This window comes from Lonchura striata, chromosome 1A (genome assembly GCF_050655825.1).
Source record: "Lonchura striata isolate lonStrDom1 chromosome 1A, ASM5065582v1, whole genome shotgun sequence".
Taxonomy (NCBI): domain Eukaryota; kingdom Metazoa; phylum Chordata; class Aves; order Passeriformes; family Estrildidae; genus Lonchura; species Lonchura striata.
In genome coordinates, this window is record NC_140741.1 from 22354275 (window position 1) to 22375344 (window position 21070).

Below are 21070 nucleotides of genomic sequence, written 5' to 3' on the forward strand. Positions count from 1 at the left end.
TTTTCATATGAAAATTTTTCATATTTTTCTAGGCTAAAAACCAAAATTTAGTATGTCAGTAATTAGACCAGAAAAAAAAAATTTCTTTGAACCTATGTAAAGATATTTCATTATTTTCATACTCTGAAAATATACTTCCTTCCACTCTGTGTGGTGGGTGCTGTTATCAGAACATACAACACAAGCTCTTTCCTTGTAGCAAGGTATTCTCTTTGGAACCTCTACAAGGATTTGCTGTTGTGTGTATATGTGACTGGAAGTTTCTGAACCATATCAAATTCACACACTCAGCTTAAAATTATATTTGCACTAAACATATTCCTCCCTTTTAAACATTAAATGGATTTATTAAGAATGAGAATTGTGTTTTAGTTATATCTAGAACTGTGTAAAGGAATAGCCTTCCCAGCATTTCTGTGTGATGGAGATTGAAATTTTTTTCCTGAATCCGACCTGAGGTGGGGTCCCAAGGGTTAATGTCCATAACATGACAAAGGTTAGTAAGAGCCATCTACTTTTACAATTCAGGGTTTCAAACTTTTAAATCTTTGCTTTTTATAAATAGTTAAACTGTAAGTCAATGCTAGTGCCAAAAAATATTGCTGTTTTCAACCTGTCTAGACTCCTAAAGCTTTTAAAAGTTGAAAATAAGCTTCCTTTTCTGCTTTAAAAATATCTTTTAGCTAGTCAATTTGTTCTTATGTTTTTTAGATGGGAGAGCATGTAATACCAAAAGGATAGTATTTAAATAGGATTAAAAACCTGGTTTCTGTATCACACATTGGAAAGGCAAGTGATTGACATTAAAAATCATAACTGAAAGAAAGAAAACCCAAACATACTGCAGGTCCTACTCAGAGCAACTGAACTGTGGTTGCTTTTTTTGTTTTTTTTTTTTTTTTACTTTCTGCTTGCACAGAACATTGAACTCTAGATCTTATGGTGTGGTTGAAAATGAGATGAAGGTCTCTGGATTCACTCTGCGTAATTCCCCTTAATTAATAGATCCATTACACTTCACAGTTAAAATCATATCTGATATTATCTCAGTTGGTAGAAATTTTACTTAATTTTGCACATGAGTGAGAGACCTTATCACTCTCTAAAACTACCTGAAAGGAAGCTGTAGACAAGTAGAGCTCAGCCTCTTCTCCCAAATAACAAGTGACAGCACAAGAGGAAATGTCCTCAAATTGCACCAGGGGAGGTTGTGATGGGATATTAGGAAAAATTTCATCACTGGAAGGGTTGTTGAGCACTGGAGCAGGCTGCCTAGATAACTGCACTCTGCATCCCTGCAGAAATTTTAAAGATGTGTAGATGTGGTTCTTGGGGATAGACTTGACAGTGCTGGGTTGGTGGTTGGACTTAATGATATTAAAGATCTTTTCCAATCTAAATGATTCTACGTTTCTATGAATATTATTTATTTCCACACTAAACAATTTCTAACTTCTTTTTGCAGAACAAGAGCTTTAGATCCCTGACCTTGTCACTCTGAAATTGTCACATGTTGAGTGTGTGAAAGCAAAATAAATTTCACAATTGCATTTAAATCTTAAAGAGCTCAAAGCCAACAAACGTATACCAAATGTATGAAAAATATTTGCTTGTATTTGAAGCTCAATATCTGCCTTCTTTCCTCATTTTTCAGAAACTGAAAATGAAAGTGCACCGCCACCTTCAGGTTAGTGTAAAAAATGCTGATTTGAGCTGTGACACTAACAATAGTTGCATGAGACTGAATACTGCATAGCCATAATATGATTTGTGTTCATTTTCTCTTCAAAAATAAGATGACAGCAAGAAAAGTTAAAAAAACTGCTCAAGTAAGATATCCTCATTTCACTTTGCCTGAATACTGATTTTTCAGACTCAGTTTTTGTTTGTGAATGACTAGTTGTTTGCTTAATATTGCACATGTCCTTCAGAATACAGGTGAATCATAGCTGCTTAAATTATGTGGATAAATTTCGCTGTCCTCTTTGATGCTGGGCAGCATCTAATTACCAAAATATTCCCCTTCATTTCACCTCAAAAGTAGATTGTGAATAAAATTGAATCAAGCGTGGGAATAATTTCACTTACCTGTAGCCCTTTGAAAATTATGTATCATGTCTAAGTAGTTCAAAAGCTCCATATCTGACCAGTGGAGCATATCCTGGGTTGCACATGCTCATCAATGGGCATCTCCCAGGTATCCTATCTAAAATGTCACTAGATATCCATGTGCAGGCAATTGCCCTGAGGAGTCTGATTAATTGTCTAGAATGGAATGGCTGAGTTGCAGGAAGACAAAGTTAGGTGAGGTGAAACTCACTCTTAAGCATGAGGGCTTCTGGTAAAGCTGCAACTTTGCAAAGAACAAGAGTTCTCTTTAGTGGGAGCTGGAAAAATGGACTAGCCTTTGCCTTGTACCATTGAGTATCTTCAGCTATTTTCTCAGATAATGTAGACATACTTATATATAGATATCTACATCAATAGATGTAGATATCTATATATAGGTATATCTAGATAGATAGACAATGCTGATATATAATACATATATCTACAATATGTATGTCCAATTTAACCTTTTGGTGAGTATTCTCTGTATAGCGACCTCAACAGCAATTCCAAACAGAACAAACACCCTACAAGTGTTAAATCTGCCTTTACTCACTGTCTTCATAACTGGCATTTTACAAGTCTGATTCAAGATGTCTTTGTTTCAACAATACACACTTTGATTAAAAAATGACAAAAGTATCATTTGCCACAAGGAGTTTCACAGTTAAATTATCCACATATTATTTTTATGTGATGAACTCTTTCATATTGCATATATTTGTAAGGAAAGTTAATTGGTTTTTAATTAATGATATTTTACTCAACCATAAAATTTGTACAGTTAATATTAAACTAATTAATTTCACCCTTAGGGTCTTACCTGATATACTTTGTAGTTGAATTCAAGTTTTTATCAATCTTAACTATCAAGTAGAACAGAAATAAGAAACAGCTTTTTATACACAGAAAAGAATAGCATCTTTGAAACATTACATTAAAAATATCTATTAACATTTTCAAAAAATTACCATCTTCCTTTCTATTTAAAGCACAGGATTAAATAAAAAAAAACCACACTTCTCCTTTCTTTTTTCCTTACCTGTTTTTCTCCTGAAAAATAAGTAGGGTGTCATTAGGCCATTAGGTTAGGCACAGACCAAACAGGGATATTTCTAAGCTGGACATGTCAGCTTAAAAACACCCCAGTTTTGGCTTCCTTCTCACTTCTGGCTTCCTTCTGCCTGACTCAACATGCTGTCATCTTGGATTATCAAGTGCCAATACACAAAGAGGGAAGCTGGTCTCAAGAATCCAAATTTTATAACTTACAAATAGTTTATTGAACATAACCAAGCATCTTGAACTGCACCAGGAATTTTTTGGGAAGTCATTGTGATAGGTCTTTCCAGATCTCAATGTCAAGGCACAAGTGTGGAGCACTTTGACTGATCAAGTTTTCAAATAACATGTAGACATGCTACCATCTGCCAAGATCAGGAGTGAAATCTCCTGATCCCAGATCCTACTGGAAAAAGAAAATGTTACTGTAGCAAAAGTCCCATTAAAAAGGAACATCTGGCCAAGATGGACAACCTGACAATTGGAGTTTGGGAATTTAGGGAATCCCGACAGAAGCATCCAAGAGACTGTCACACTACCAGGATGTGGAGTTTCCTTTTAAGTTTCAGCTTTAATTTTCATAGTTACTGTGGATGCACACATGTGAAAAAGAAATCAGGATAATCAGAGTATCAACTGGCTCTTGCAGATGTTTTCTCTGTGGAAAAAAATTATCTTAATTCCACCCTGACAATGTTAGTCTATTGACAATCACCCAAAGCCATGTTCTGTCAGGCAGTTGACAGGTAAGTTTGCCAAAGAATGCCATTGCTCACAGGCAATAAGATATTGAGTGTTTATACCTTGAAGACAGCTCACTTCACATGATTTGACAAGATTCTAGATTAAATGAAGTAGGAAATCAAAAGGAAACCAAAAATTTGATAGAAATCCTATCAAATCCTGAAATAGAGAAAGTGAGGAAATTGTTTTGTTTAAAACACAGTCCAAGTTTTCTCATACAGATGAGGTCAAAAATAATTCACATTCACCTGCTTGGAGCAGAGGACAGGCTGGCAGTTCTGATCAAGAAAACTAAATACAAGTAGTCTTGGCAAGATCATGTTGATAATGATAAAGATGATGATAAAGAATTAAAGAATATCCTCAATACACTCCCTCGGTACCTTTTCTTAAGGATCAACTGAGTGGCAGTAACTCCTGTCTGATCCAATTTCTTTCCAATTAACATTGATATGTAACTCATTTCAAAAGCTTTTGCAAATTAGCCCAAGAACGAGACTAACAACTGCTGCTTCTAAAAAAAAACAGCTTTTTTTTTCCACTGAGTCCAGGAACTTCAATCTTACATGACTTGTTCAAAATATAGAAATTGCATTGATATTCACAGGTTGTAAAATGTTTTATGGGATTGCAACTGTATATTACATATACGCATATATCAATCATTCTTTAATGTTGTTTTTCCAATACTAGCAGAACCTGCATTTTTTAATGCTGTGTAAGTCTTTCTTTTTACTTTAAGATCCTCTCAAAACTATACTTGTACTTCCTACACAGAACAAAAAACACCACAGGAGGGTGGAAATGAAAAGGGTAAAGGTAAGTCTGAAACCATACTTTAAAAATGGGCAGTAAAGAAAACTAAATGCTGTTCTGATGCTGGGTTGTTTGAGCTTTAATTCAGAACTTTCGTGCTAAATTTCAGAAGTGTGATATGAGGCTTCTTAGATCCTTTTTCTGCATGACTTAGCCAGCCCAAGGAAATTATGATACTCATGAATATCTTCAAAAATCATGCAAACCAGACTGATACTTTAGCAACAGTATTTATATTGACAGTTCAATTAATGGATCAAATTACAAGTGATTTGCATGAAAAGAAAGCTGTGTTTAAATGAGCCTGGCTGTTGCCCCTGACCAAGCTTGCTAAAACTCAGATACTGTGTACATTTGTTGCTGTTGAATAAAGTGGACAATGTCCTACTGTCATTCTAAGCTGTTTCTGTTCTACCACAGAAACTTGATATTTTACCTTTCAGAAAGCCCCATAGATTTTTTTCATCTGAAGTTAACAATCTCACCTTCATCTTTCAGTCCTCATTGGGAGCTCAGATGAGCACTTTACAGGTTCTGAAAAGTGTGCATGAGGACTGTCTGCTGTGAACAAATAGATAACTGTTCCACCAGCAATGTGTGCAAAAATCAGCTCCAGTTTTAATATGTATTTTTGTGCTGCTGAGATTAGATTCTAGCTCTGTTGACAATTCTTCTGGTTAGGAGAATACATTTTGAGGGAACTGGGCCAAATTCTCCTGCTTTTTGTAGGAGCCCTGCCAAAATAGAAATCAAACACCCTATCAGGTTATTTTGAAAATAATAATCTCTTTTTTTAAGCTTAATTCTGATCAAAGGCTAAAGCAGACCAAGATATGCTTACAACTGATGCAATGCTTGCTTTTCATCTGGCATGGTTATGCTTTTTCATGGCAAATCAAGAAATGGCTTGCTTGGAAATGTATTCTGGCTTTTGGTGGCTTCCAAACAAAATCCTCTTTTAGACAGACTGGGTGTATACTTGATACTTGCAGATTTATTTGGCAAAGGCATGCATGGCTATTTTTCTCAAAAGAGTCAAAATATAAACACTAAGAATGTGTGAGTCAAGTACCCTTTTGAAAATAAGAATGCTGAACCAGGCTTCAGTGCATGCTACTTTGCCAGTTATCCTTGCATTGAACAATTATTTTGACACACACAAAATTTTGTGTGAGTAATCAAATCTGTCAACTTGGTAATGGAAATGCAATTCAGAAATAATTTGCATGCCTAATGATAGGAAAAGATATGAAAGTCTTGCCTCAAGCTATTCCAACAGTTAGTTCTGCTTGCTTTAATTTGGATATGAGAAAAATGTTTGTTCCCAAACTGAACATGAATGGTGATTTCCTCACTGCTTACAAGCCTACATCTCACTGAATAAAAATAAAAACATGGTAGGTAACTTATCCAATACTCCTGTTATCTTCTTATACATTATTATGTTTCTGTTTTGAATTTAGTGAAGGAGACAAGTGCTTTCCAGGAGGAAAAATGATCCTAAGAGAAACCTTTCAGTGCCAGGAGGATTTTACTACCAAAAAATATTGTTTGAGATCCTCCTATGGAGAATTTTCCCAGTTTCAGCTCCTTGTGGCAGCTGTTGCCTCTGTAAAAATTCCAGTGAAATTCTGAATATTAATAGATAGATGACCTGCCATGCTCCAGTGAAACTATCACCTCTGCAAAGCAAAGTAGATGTCATTGCCAGACACTCTGTAGTAATACCTCTAAAAATTAGTTAAGTGCAGTTGTTTCTGTCAGCTCTTGTTTTATTGCAGAATATCACCGAACAAGTAAAAACATATTTTCATAGACTTGTTCCTTCAGGTTTCTGTGCCAGAAAAAAAAAATTGTGAGCATAATTCACAAAAAGGGAACAGGTTCCATTCTTCCAACCTGTCCAAAATCATTTGCACTTGAAAATGAACAGTTCAGCAAGGAAACTATGACAGAACCAGCCAGATGTTAGGTTTTATATAAGCTATATGTAAAAGACTTTCTGCAGCTTCATAAGTAGCAGATTTGGGTATTTTCCTGAATGGAAACAAAATGGGAAACATTTAATATCTGAATTCCACAGCAATTATGCAATACTTGTGTGCCAACAGTTGTGACTTGTTTGCTGATAATTTCTGAGATAGACTGTAGACACTGTAGGAACCTGAAATGGGACTGTGCTGGAACCTGACATCTAGGAAAGAAATATTGGTAGTCCATGTAAATCCCATAGTCCATCATTTTCACCCCCATCCTTAGAAAATATTAGCAACAGATATTAGGAAGATAGAGTATACCTATCTGTGTGTCTGTTTTACTGTTCTATTTCTTTTTAGTACTTACTGTCTGTGTGAAATTACATATTTATATTCCTTTGTGTTCACTGTAAAGTTATGAAATGAAAAGCAGTGTGGTAAATTCGTTGTATCTCATGGTTATTTTCTGTAAATTAGTAGCTCAGAGCAGTAAACATAAAATTTTCTTTCATAAAATAAACCAGTTTTAAAAGATCTATAATAATGTAAAAATTCAGGATATATGTGATCGTCCATTTTATTTTCAGAGAAAAAAAGTGAATCAGCACAAATCCTCCAAATTTACTACATTGTCTTATATTCATTCAATTTAAATTCTTGTGTCTCATTTTTAATTTCAGTATTACCTTACACATTGAATAAGTTATAATTTTGTTCCCACTTGCTGGAATAATAGTAACATTTTAATATCAATTTGCTCATTCCTTTTTTTAGGTCCCATTCATCCATTCAGAGAGCTACCTGTATATTTTACTAATACCTTTCCTCTAGGTTTCTTCCAACCATCTACTAAAATGTTCACTGCATGTGTCATCCTTGTATTTTCCCAGGTTTCACTTATCCATTCATCTCCCTACTAAAACTTCCCCTCTGTGGGTATGTACTTCATTTACCATTTCCAAAGTACCAAGTCCCCTTGATGGGACTGCTGGACTCCCTTTGAAAATCAGATTGGTAATTGAAGACAACTAAATTGGAAACTCAGTCTTGCTGTGCTCTGTAATTTCAGCAAAAAAAAGTAAGACAGAAAAATAAAATAATATACAATTAATAGGTTTTAATAAAATAATATACAATTAATAGGTTTTTGGCACTCCTACCCAATGTTAAGTTTGTCAACAGTGCAGCTGATGGCAGAATGGCAGCTTCCATTTTGTGCAGGATGTTTCAGATTGGGGAAAGGAGGTCTAAAATTCTTGATACCAGCAGCTTATATATAAATCGGTAATTACTTTATTTTTGACATCTATTTCTACATTTTCTGTGCCAGCAGTCATAAATTTTAATGGTAAGGTTACACCAAGTGTGTTTAGATTAACTTCTTTGGAGTTATGGAGAGTTCTTTAATCCAATAAGAATCTATTCCTGATATAGTTCAGCCTGCTCCATAGTTAATGTTATAATTTATAAACAAGGAAAAGAAACATAAATAATACCTATATGTTAATAAGAGTGTGCCACAGACAAAGAATAAAGATTTCTATGGAGTAATGCATCTTATAAGCCTACTGTCAAATTAATCAATTGATTTCCCCATACCAAACTCTTGTCATGCAACAGATTGAAAAACATATTTCATTAAAAGTTTACTTGCAGAAGATAAGGGTAGTGAATTAATGATCATAGTTTTACTGAGAATATTTTTTCTATTTTTGTTATCTTCAAATAGACTTTATTTTAGTATAAACAATCATTCATAGAGAAACTGAATTGGCTGTAGCTGCTGAACGATTCTGTCCTAGAAGCCTGAGATAAAAGGAGTGATGGATTGATAATTACCCATTTATCAAAACAATCCCTCCAGCATATACTCCTTTCATACTCTTTGCATTTCTAAAATATTCAATTGGGCTTTCATCCTTATACTTCTGACATGTTTGTTTGTTTCTTTTGTCTTTGATGTTAACATTTTGTTTGTAAAATTAGAGATTACCCTGGGGAAACCCCAGCAACCCTCCTGCAAAACAAATAACTTCTTTTTGGGTTTTTAGTTTTTCAAATGATTAAATGAAAGAGAAATCTGAGTGGTCCTTTCGTAACTCGATTATCATACATCATCATGTAGGATTCATCACATCAGATGTTTTATGCTGGTCTTAATTATTTTTCTTCAGTCAAATGGATCTTTGAGCCATCATCAATCACAATGGTGACATCATTGACAAAAAGAGCTGAAAGTACACTTAATGTTTTCATGAAATATGGAGAAATATTTGCAGTGGAAGCACGTAGCCTTGCATCCATTTAGTTGCTAATGCAGTATGTTAAAACATCTGACAGGACTTAATCATTACTGTGCTTTTACTGAAAATCAGCATTCTCAACAGCTGCTTATGGCATTGGATGATGCAGATCTCATGAGAACCCTTCCATTACTCTTTATTTTTTCTATCAATAAGAAAAGATATTTGCAAGATAACACATTAATCCTTCTTGTGTAAGCAGACCTTTTACAACTCATTCCCCTCCCAAGGGATCTTTAAAATAAAGTTTGATGAATCATTAAAAAGGAATGAGTAAAACATTATGGTGAAGCAGACAAATTCTATTAACAGACTTTTAATTATCATTAAGTGGTTAAGCAAGCCCAAAAAATCAATTTGCCAGTGTTTATGAAAATGCAACGTTATTTCATATGTGCTTTTGTCATAATTATTACATTTATCCTTGAAAAAAATATAGATAAATTATAACTTTAAGGTCAAAATCAAAGGATAACTTCAGATTTAAAATTTCATTACGGAAACACAAATGCAAGAGATAAAAACAATCCAACCCCCAAAACTGCTATCTTCAAAGATGTGGGTTAATATTTTTCCAATGTTGTTCTTGTTTAACTTTGTTCTCCATTTTGAAGTGTTTTATGAATTATTTTCTGATCCTGTATAAAAACATGTTATCTTCATATAACCTATATATAAAATCCTAAATATATCTAGTTTATTTTTATCTTTCGAATGATATTTTGGTTATTTCCTTACTTTTTTACCATTAGGCTTTTAAGACATTAAGACCTTTTTGCTTATTTTTATTAAAGCTGATCTTTGACGTTTCTAGTCAACATTTAAATTTCAAAGAGACTCTTGTAAAGATTGTCTTTACCTTATTCTTAATCATGATTACTGTAGTTATATTTAATGCCAGTTTCATGTTTTTCTCAGCCTTTTGATTTTTATGAATATAAGCCTCAACATATTCTATATGATTAAACATTTTAAAATATCTGAGTAATAATTGTTTGTAGCAATTTAATACCTCATGGCAGTCAACTTTTAGTGTGATCAAAAGGAAAATCCAGCATGGTGATAATAGTTCTTTCCTTATTTATAATTATTCTCCTGTTAGCATGAGGGAAAACTGAGTTTTGTATTCCTTGCATTTTAACTTAATATTATGGTATAGAAATTACAAAGTATAAATAGAAGGGACTAGTTTTAACTTTTTCATATCTTGATTTAATAATGCTGAATGCATATGTGGTGCATATTTTAATTGCAGACGTGGTCATCAGAGAAATGACATCTTCCTCAGGTTAGATATGTGATTCTCCTTCATTTCATTGTGGCTTTCTTATTGTAATTACTGTGGATTACATCTCTAACAAACAGAATCACTCTGCAGCTCTCATATAAACTCATGATTTAATCATAGATCACAGTCCACATCTCATTTTGTTTTTTACTTGCTTGAAACATCAAGGTTTACCATTTCAGCTACTGAATTATGCAAAGCTTTCCTCATCAGTTTGAATCTTCCATTATGAATGCTCCTGAATATTGCAATTTATTTTCCTTTCTTTTGCAGGTTTTACATTTTCATGTAGTTGTTTTATAGCAGATGATCGCCTGTGCTTTCAGTTTCTTCATGTGCTTTTTCATTTGTATTTCTTTTCACAGATGAAGATGACACCTCAGTTAGTACTCCACCAGCAGGTTAGGACTGTGATAATGCTTTGAGTGTGTATGTATGTATGTATTTTTCTCTTGAATATTAATGAAGAAAGAGTCCAAACCAGCAGAATGAACTCAAAAGATATGACTTAGAAAAATTTTCAAAGTGCCCTATATTTTATTAATCTCTGTTCAGAGGTACAAGACCCTTATATCAGCTAAGTCCCTTTCCAGTCCTGTCTTGAGCTCTGGAGTAGATCTCCCAGTGGAAGGTAAAATATTGGTTAGTAGATCCAAAAGCAACGCCAAATAAATAAGTATACTGTTTGAATAATCAAAATACTGTCCCTCAGACAAATACTGAGGAATGGAAATTCCCCTGTTACCTGGAACTACACAAGTCATAGAAAAAACATCAGCCTTATGTAACCTTTCTAAAGAAACTCTTCAGCAGAATTAAACTAATTTACATTTTTCTAGAGAAAAGTGGGGAAGATTTCTGGGGGTTTTTTTAGCTGTTCACTTTTATCTGTTATTCAAGTACTTCCTCAAGGATACAGTCCCATATATTTAGTATAATCCTCCTGTATGAAGAATCAATGTTCTTAAAATCCCAGTGATCTGAGATCAGTTAAGCTGTGATCTCTGAGCTGGTGTCATCTAAATTGCTCTTCCCTTTCAGATGGGATGTCTAAACCAGCGGAAAGAAAAGATTCAGGTGAGACCTCCTGAGAAACACGACAAAACACTCCCAAAATTACATAATAAAAATACTATTTAGACTTTATCTTTCAAGGATAATACTTTATTTTCATTGTTTAGACAGCAACAAACTATAGCTGCTGAATTATCAAAGTACCAGGGCAAATAGGTTTCTAGCAGCTAAACTAGGAGTGAGAGATGGCTGTGCTGCACAGAACAGGACATGTATTTGACACATACATACATACCTATCTATCTATATCTGTTTCTGTATAGATAGATACATAGCTGTTCCATTCCTCCTCAGCCTACAGGAATTCCATTCCTACATTCAGTCTCACCCCAATCCCACACACAGGTCCCAGAAGACTGTAGGAGAATGGCTTCTTCTCACACCTCAAAGGACGGTGGGGAAAACTTAGTAAAATCATCATAACCTCTTTCTTCCTACCCTGGCAGGTAACGCACACTGCACCCACTCTTGTGGTTTCAGGATTTGCAGCCTCTGGAACAAAATGAGCAGCTGGTACTTCAACCATGGCTATGGACCTGGCATAGCTGCCTATGCCAGCCCGTGTCAAATGCACCTCCCGTTCTCTTTGTTTAATAAATAGGAAAGTGTTAATATCTAGAGGTGGTGTTCCTTTATGTGGTACCAAATTAACGACTCTGTGTAAGCTTTTTTCCATTTATTAATATCCTTTTTCCATTTCACCCCATGGCATTTAGGTTTGTTGCTGCATGTGGCCAGATCCTGTGCTATCATCACTTCATTCTCTTCCCACCAATAACCTTCACTTGTTCTCATGTTGTTTCCATATAATGCCATGTTAGGGGTATAATCTAAACATTTAGATTATGGAGAGTATATATAGATATGTATCTATATATATTTGCATTCATTTGTGTCTGTGTAAATCATTTCATGTATGTGTGTATATATGTGTACATATGTGTGTGTATATATGTGAATGTCTTTACCTGTGAGAAATATTGTACAAGCAGGCATATACAGAGGTGCTAGGCACACCACCCACAATTGACTGAAACCCTAAGACTTTGTAGCAAAGCTATGTAGCATTTTGATACCTTTTAAAAATTCATAATAGGCTTTAGGATAATAAAACAAATTTGTTTGCATTTTCCCATGGTTGCCATGAGCTGTGTCCCATTTGTGGGTGGTAGAAATTTTCATTAGTTGAAAAGGTTCCCACAGCAGTAATCACTACATATCAGAAACACTATTCTGACCTCTAACTTTAATTAGTTTCCCCTCTGTACTGGCAATAACTCCTCAAAAAATGGAGATGTGGCATTTGAACTTCAGATTGGAATATAAGATACGAGTTTTGCCTCTCTGCAGAAAGTGAGCAGAAAACAGAGAGGCATTCACTACCTTTCTCTCCTTGCACTTTCTGCTAGGAATCAGTTTTGACCATGGTTTTACACAAGATGTAATGGCATAGCACAAAGCCAGGGCTGTCCAGATAAACAGAGACCAGAAACACACAGCTGTCCTGGTACAGTGCTCTGCCCTGGAAGGAACACTCATTTGCTGCTTCTCTCAGTACTCTTGTTCCTTTTCACTTCCAAAGTCCCAGTTTCCAGAAGAGAAGCTGCTGTGTCTGAATATATTTCACAATCATTTCCATCTGACAAACTACTTTTTCCATAAAATACCTCATAAAATTCACATGGCAGGACATGACAATGACAGATCCCCAAATTCTCTACTTTTGTCATGGCAGAAAAGAAGAAAGTCCACAAGTGAGCTTCATTCCTGCCCTAGTTTGCAGACATAAAGGATGAACCAGCTTGTACAATGGACTTGGTTTGGGTTGAGAGTCACTGAAACTGTTGATGTAGGGACTTTTGTGCTTCTAGCTGTTTGTGTTTTCAGAGCCTCCATCTCTTCTGAAAAACAAAGAGCTGATTTTGTGCATCGCCTCTGTAAAGCACTCATGGTTGAATGCTGGTGCCCTTCAAGTTGCTCAGTGCCCATCCTGGCTGATCAGGTTCCCCTCGCTTCCTCCCTAGTTTCATTTTTTGTCACCACAGAGGTAGTGTTCTTGCAGGAGCTGCACACAGTGTGACAGCCAAGCAATGGATGTCAGTGTGAACAAAAGCTCACGTGTCTTTCAGGACATCTGAAGAGAAAGGTTCTAGGGCTAGAGAGTTTAGGAAGCTCAGGTAAGTGTACTTTGGAGGGAGAAAAACACCCTCAGATGATTGATATTTCCCCCTCTCTCTGCATCTCAGTATGGTCTCTTGGAGAAGGAGCTCCAGAAGAGTCAGAAAAACGTGATGACTCCCAAAGATCCACTTTATTCGTCGAGAAACCTCAGAGTGGGACAGTGAGTGTTGGTAAGTGCCTGGGAACAAAGCCAAGAGCCACTCCCAGAGACAGAGGCTGAGCTGGGAATGGAGTGTGCAGATGCTGTGGCACTCAGGTTCTGCCCTCAGCTGCAAGTACTGTCTCTGGTTTTAGCTGGATGTGAACTCCACTCTGAAGGCAAAAGCACTGTACTCAGAGAAGCAAACCCCAATTGTTTAATTCAAGACAAGCTCAAAATCTAATCATTTACTGAGCATAATTTTAAGATTTACAGTTTCTGGGGAAGAAAGCTGGTTATTTTGATACTGTTGACTGTACTGTTATTGATATATCAAGAAGATCAAGCAGATCAAGCTCAAGATATCAAGCAGAAAGCTTCCAGGCCCAAAATCACTAACCTCTGTACCGCTGCAGTACTTTCACAGTCTGTGTGACTCCATCTGACTCTTAATTTTGTGGTAGACACATGGCAGCTGAATGGAGCAGAAGTAAAAGGAACTTGTAGAGATGCAACTGACCAACCACATGCTCCTCAACAGCTGCATTATTCTTTTCTCTTTCTGAAAGGTGGGAATATTACATTTATAGCCAAAGTAGAAGCCAAAGATCTTCTCCGAAAGCCAAATGTTAAGTGGTTTAAAGGAAAATGGATGGATCTGGCCAGTAAAGCGGGGAAGCACCTGCAGCTGAAGGAGTCCTTCGAGCGTCACACTAAGGTGTGTCTTCACTTTTCCTTCTTATGGGGGCAAAGCTGCAAAGAGAGCTTGAGGATCAGTTTAAGACAACAGGCAGAAGGTCAAGAGCAGTGGAGTCTATCCCTCGCTTCCCCATACAGATTTCAGTGGTGGTCTCTGACCCTCTGCAGAAGCAGATTTTCTGCTCTCCCAGCTCAGGACAAGTAATGGTGGGGAAATCAAAATTTTCTGATGCCATTTCTGGGTTCCACTTTCTTTTCAGAACCCATTATTTGAGTTCTTCCTTGTTTCTGGTACATGTCTGAAAGACTCATGTTTTAACTTCTGCTTTGTGCAAATGCATTTCCCACATTAACGAACGACTATGCTTGATTTTTAGATTCACACATTTGAGATGCAGATCATCAAAGCTAAGGAAAACTATGCAGGGAACTATCGCTGTGAAGTGTCTTACAAGGACAAATTTGATAGCTGCTCTTTTGACCTTGAAGTCACTGGTAAGGTTCCATTTGTATCTGTAAAGATTTATAAGGATTTCTTTCTTTCTTTCTTTCTTTCTTTCTTTCTTTCTTTCTTTCTTTCTTTCTTTCTTTCTTTCTTTCTTTCTTTTTTTTTTAATTTGCAATGACACTTCATTTTGTTCAGACCCTTTAAATGAAATAGTACTTAAAGTGAATGTTTTTAGCATAGAGTTAAGAGAATTTTCTTGCATCTGTAATTTATTGTCTAAATGAACATTGGAATAAATACCATGAGAGACATTTATCCAAACATTAGAAAAGCTGGCAGGTAAAGCCATTATTGAACTCAAATTAGGCTCTGGCACACAAAACCCAGGGCTTTGTGTGTGTGCTTAGAGGTCAGCAAGATGGGGGCTAGCCTGGCTCCATCCATTCACTGTCTGTGGATCAGAACAATTTAATCTGATCCAGGCTGTCTCAAAGGGGTAATTCACACAAGAGGGATTCCTCCTTGCCCTGACAATAAATGTGAGTCTGTAGCTGTAGAGGTGACTGACTCTCTCCTTCTTCTGACGCTGAGCCTACTGAGAGAGCACAAGATGCCAGCAGGGGAGAAAGCATAGGAAGAGAGAAGGCAAAAAGGCCAGAGCCTGTGAATAAGGCAGGCAGGGGAATGGAGAGAAACATCAGAGGAACAGGTCTCCTATGCAGAACTGCAGAAAGAACTTGAGAGAAATGGTACACTTAGCACTGAGCATCTTTGCAGATACCAGAACCTAATGCCAAAGGGGAAGAACAGATGCTGGTCATTCAGTAGGAAACTGAACAAATTTCATATTCCCAATCACACTGATTACATAAATGATCCAAATTATGTTTTTAATTCCTGTGTTGCCATTATTTCATAGAATCTTCCCAAGCTGCTCCATCCATTGACATCAGATCTGCTTTCAAAAGAAGGTAACCTCAGTTATCCTATCCAGCTCCTCAGTAATGGACATTAATAGCCTGCACAGAACTTGTGTCAACAATTGTATCAAGTACTTTATAAAACTGGTTTTGTAAATATAGATTAAAGAAGTGGGATTTAGAGTAATTGGTGGTGGCTAGAATGAAATAGTTAGAAAACATAGATAGTATATATGATATTAAGTACCCTTACTGTGAAATGACAAGTGTCATCAATTTAAAGGAAGATTGAATATTTAAGTCAATTAAATATATGTTGCTTTGGAGGATTTTAAAAATTTATTTTCATTCACTACTGCATGTTTCCTGAAAACTGGTCCCAATCTGCACGGATTAAAAGTAGAGAGAAAATTCACACTGATTTCAAGAAGACAGGATCTGGCTTTGTTATGTTATAGTGAACAGTAAATACCATCAGTAAGGAAAAATAACAAATAGTATACTACAGGGAATGTAAGATAAAGCACTGTGTCTTAAGGTTTGTTACTTTCTGATAAAGTAGCAATTCTAACCGGTATAGGTGTAATCTTTTTGAGATTAAATATATTAAAAATATATAGAATGAAAATGCTTTACAAACAGATAATGAATGCAGTTTGTTAATTTACAAGTAAATCTGTAATTCAGAGATAACTGCTTTTATTTAGGGGGCTTTAATTCAAAGATAAATATAAAACATATTACATTCAGGGTGCATTTCTTTCTTTAGCACATTTTAAAAAATGCAGTAAATACTCTGCCTGAGTAGATGATGATGTCTCAGTATTTTCTGTTTTTCTAAGTAATATCTTGCGTGTAAAATCTTGATTAAACATTGGCTTCATTTCAGTTAAGATTTGCACTATTTTTCCCTTTTTACAAATATTTAGCACATTTCTTTTGTCTGTATGTGCTCTATGATAAGGTAACCCTGCTAAAGATCACATCATAGAAAGAAATGCACCTTGATAGGACTGTGGTTCTATCTGTAAAAATGGACAATGCACTGTTTTATTCTTTTTTATAACTGTTTTCTCCCTTCATTTAGAGAAAGGTAAAATCTTTAAGGTTAAGTACTTTTCAATCAGTATTTGACAGAGCTATGCATTATTAAAAGCATCACCCAGCCATGCAAATCTTTGTTTTGTATTCACAGCAAGAGATCAGCACAAGCCCTTTGTTTTGTCCGCTACAGAAATGAAAAACAAAGCTGGTTGTGTTGACTAGCTGCCATTTGTTTGTGTTACTTAAATCTAACACAAGCATTGGCAAATTTATGTACTCAGTTACAAAAATTTGCCATCAAAGTATAAGAAGGAGCAATACAAACCTTTGCGTTATTTTTCACAAGTGCCTACAGAAACATAACCTGTGTGAAAAAGCAAACAAGTTTGTGTTGATTTTATGCAATTATTTGTGTTTCTGCACAGTGTTGAATGTATGAGAAGTGTAGAGCATTTGCAAAGAGTGTTGTCTAAGTCTTCCTGTATTAAACAAAGATTTGATCTTTTTCTGTTAATAACAGTGGTGAAGGACAAGAGGATGCAGGAGAACTTGACTTTAGTGGTCTCCTGAAACGTAGGTGAGAACCAAGTGATGCAGTGAGCAGGTGTGGATTGCAAACCATTAGGTTCACACACAGAAACAGTCAGGGGTAGCATTAATAACTCCTTAAGAATTTCATGACCTTTCAACTTTTGAATGTTTCTAACTGTTTTTTATTCTCATAGTATAATATGCAAATGTTCTGTTAATCTTACCTCTAAGTGTGCAGAAAAGAAAGCTCAGATTAGAGTGCACTGGGAAAAGTGAGCCTCAGCCTAAAGAGGCCAATAATATTTAGTTCACTTGCTACTTCTTTGGTGTTTGCATGGAAGGCAGGGGGGGATATTTCCTACACAGGGATGAGCAGTACAGAAAATTGAGTCTGGTGCAACAGTAAGAAAACTGCAAAGATTAAATTTATTTCTGTGGATACATGCTCACTTGATTTTATAAGCATACTGATATAAAAAAAAAAACATGTATCATGTTTTCAAGTCATAGATATTGGTATAATTCTTTGTAGCTTTTTTTTATTTAATATGTACACACAATTATTCAGTCATGTTTTATTTAACTCAAAGGTTTTAATGGAAAAAAATTGGGGTACATGTTTCTCTGATTTGCCTTGAAAATCTGGTTATGATAGTTATGTCTCTGGTTATCTCAGATCTTAAACCCAGTTTAGTCTTTCACCTGATTAAGACAAGATAGTTAATCCATCATCTTTTAAAATCAAGCAGAGAAATTCTATATGCCATTGAAATCAATAGCAGCTGATCACAGGAAACTGGAAAAGGATTTACATCCTTTATCTCATCTACCACTTACTCTGAAAGAGGAAAATCTGTAATATTAATTACATTAAAAGGTCACAAAGGGCTCATTGGCTATGAGGGTGAGGATAGCATTTAAGCAACTAAAACACACAGGAAAAGCTGAAGCTGAAAGTAGACAAAGAATTACCCAGACCAATTCCAATCCACCAGGTCTTTGGTTTTTCAAACTTCTCATCCCTAATTAGGACCTTCAGTTTGTCTTTTCATCCTGCTAATCAAACTTGACATGCCGGTTCTCATGATCACCTGGTGTTTCAGTAGTAACATGAGAGATGCATGTGAGAGTTCTTGGTGTTTTTGTGGAAAGATAAATGTGATTTATGAGACATTATCACTTTACTAACATTTAACTCTTAACATTTGTGAGATAAATATTGTACAGCCTTATAAACATGGAATACCTGTTGTATGTTTAATGGATAAAGCAAATATTTCATTTTTAGACACCATTATTTGACTTTGGTCAAATTGGTTCACCTTGCTTCAGGCCCTGAAATGCAACCTCATATTTCTGAGCTTAATTGAATGAAATTCTTAATTAAGCCACAGTGTGGATATTAATATCCATGTGTATGGATATTAACATCCATTATTACAAAGACAAATTCATGGCTTTATTTCAATCTTTACAACAGGTAATGATGGAATTGCATTCTTTCTCTTTTTTTTAAGGTTGTATGACCAAGGAAAGACCTAGAACTTTTCCCTTTTGGTTCATACTATTTGAAACATGTTTTTTTTAAAAAAAAAAAAACAAAACAAACCTAAATGCATACAATCAATATACTGTCTATTTTCTAATTTTCTGCTGGTTGTCAGGCAGATATATCAAGTCTTTTCTCATTAAGCCACACCAATACTGGATACGCCGCTTTGTCAATGCAGTGGGCCAGTAGCAGCATGACATTCCAAGAGGCACAAGGTCTAAAAACCACTCAAATATTTAGGTCCTTGTTTTGTCATTTTTGGGGGTTTGTTTTTGGTTTTGTTGGGTTTTTTGTTTTGTTTTTAATTACATCTTGCAACAAAATGCACATATTTAGGGAAGATATCTGAAAGTTATTTCATGGCAAGGTCAGAGGTCAGTTTGGCCTCTGGCCTCAACTCAAACTACTGAGGTCTCAGAACAAAGTTGGCTTACTCTACGCATCAAAATTCGTTCTCCAGTTATGCAAGAGGAAAATGAGCCTGAAATTGAATCTTTCAGTCTGGTTGAAAGTCAGGATCCTCATTCTCAACCGCTGCCTGATTTAAAGGGGAGCTGTATTTGGATTCCCACTGAGTGCACAGCTCCTTGGTATGGGCAGACACTGCCTGGGAGAGAACAGTGCTGCCCCAGGGGTGGCTCAGCTTTTACAAGTGTTTGAGGGCTGGCTGGTCTCCACCTGCCCCCATGCAGAAGGAATCTCACTGAAATGGCAGCATTCGCTGTACAGTCACCCTCAGAAAACCATGAACATGGATAAAAGGAACAAATTATAAAATTACATACCTGAGATTGTCTAACTTACATTGCTGTCTCAGAATTACTGTTTTCGAAAGACTACTCAGAGAGAACCTCTCTTCCTTTCTAAAATTACAGACATATTATGAAAATTAATAAACTTCACAGACTAAAGAGCAAAGTGGTTTCCATAGTTCCTCATCCAACCATCTCAAGGATCTTTAGTGCAATTTCTGTATATGTCAAAGAAAATCCTCTCTTTGACTCCATAAAGCTCAACTCTAACAGTGCCTTTTTTTTTCGCAAAAGTTTATTTTCTTGCTTTGTTCTCAAAAGTACTGATATTGTCAATCTGAAAAAATATTATTTTGTTTAGGATGCTTTCATTTTTCTATCATTTAGTGGCTATCATTCAGAAAATAATTATGCTTATCTTTATTGGTTGTCTTAGCCTGGAGTTGCAGATAGTAAATACAGTATTGAAATTTCTGTGTAAAGGTGATTCCTCACACAGGCCTCTGAACATATTTCCTGCTCTTAAGACTGAGATACACATGGAAGCGAACAGATTCATCCTTCAAGTCCAAGTCGGTGTGGAAATCTCCAGTTCCTATTCATATAACTATTTTAAGTAATGCTGAGAAACACTAGTGTAACTATAAACAGACACAAATTCCCCTGAATTTCAATGTCCTGTCACCAGTCATCCCCAGTAGCTGTTACAGGGACTCAGGGTTTGAAAACATTTTTACATTATTTTGAAATTTACAGATTAGGCTCAGTTGTGCCATCATAAATTGTGATTAATTCCACTGAAGTTGCAGCAGATAAAACTGATTTAAGTGGGATTAGCCCGTATATAATTACATTTTCAAACTGTATTTTTTTTGAAACATTGAAGCAATATAAAAATTCTTATAACTGATTGTATAAGAAACGGACAAATTAAAACTTGCATTCAAATTCTGCCTTGAAGAAGTGTAAAGTAAGGAGTGAATGCCATTCTGAGCTACTCCACTCATACTGAGTGAAATAGAAAAAAATATGATGGCAGCCTTCAAATTTTGGTCAAAACATTTCTAGCCTCACCATAGATTCAGCTTCACCTATTTTTTACAGTGTGATAAAACCTCACTACCTCTTCTCCCATAATTTTATTTCGCTAATGTCAGGGAGGTGAAGCAGCAAGAGGAAGAGCCCGAGGTGGACGTGTGGGATCTCCTGAAGAACGCGAATCCCAGCGAGTATGAGAAGATTGCTTTCCAGTACGGCATCACCGACCTGAGGGGGATGCTGAAGCGGCTGAAGCGCATGCGTAGGGAGGTGAAGAAGAGTGCAGGTACGGATGGGGCTGAACGTTCCTGTGCTCGTTAGTCACATGCAACACTACACCTTAAAAACCCAAATACGCTTCATTTCCACACAAGGGAACATTGGCACTACAAGT

At 35.9% G+C, this 21070-nt stretch overlaps 1 protein-coding gene across 15 annotated transcripts in view; it reads left to right on the forward strand.

The window, feature by feature from the left end:
- MYBPC1 (myosin binding protein C1) overlaps positions 1-21070 on the forward strand; it is a 69572-nt gene that overhangs the window by 18510 nt on the left and 29992 nt on the right. For 10 of the 15 annotated variants that reach the window (XM_085570282.1, XM_085570287.1, XM_085570288.1 and 7 more), the window contains exons 2-12: positions 1655-1687; positions 4693-4734; positions 10266-10298; positions 10664-10699; positions 11340-11375; positions 13619-13723; positions 14262-14410; positions 14769-14886; positions 15759-15810; positions 17324-17380; positions 20796-20962. In XM_085570282.1, the coding sequence (XP_085426408.1) occupies positions 1655-1687; positions 4693-4734; positions 10266-10298; positions 10664-10699; positions 11340-11375; positions 13619-13723; positions 14262-14410; positions 14769-14886; positions 15759-15810; positions 17324-17380; positions 20796-20962 (828 nt within the window). The remainder of the gene's footprint in view (positions 1-1654; positions 1688-4692; positions 4735-10265; positions 10299-10663; positions 10700-11339; positions 11376-13618; positions 13724-14261; positions 14411-14768; positions 14887-15758; positions 15811-17323; positions 17381-20795; positions 20963-21070) is intronic. The other 5 variants (XM_085570284.1, XM_085570294.1, XM_085570293.1 and 2 more) reach the window with 3 other exon arrangements.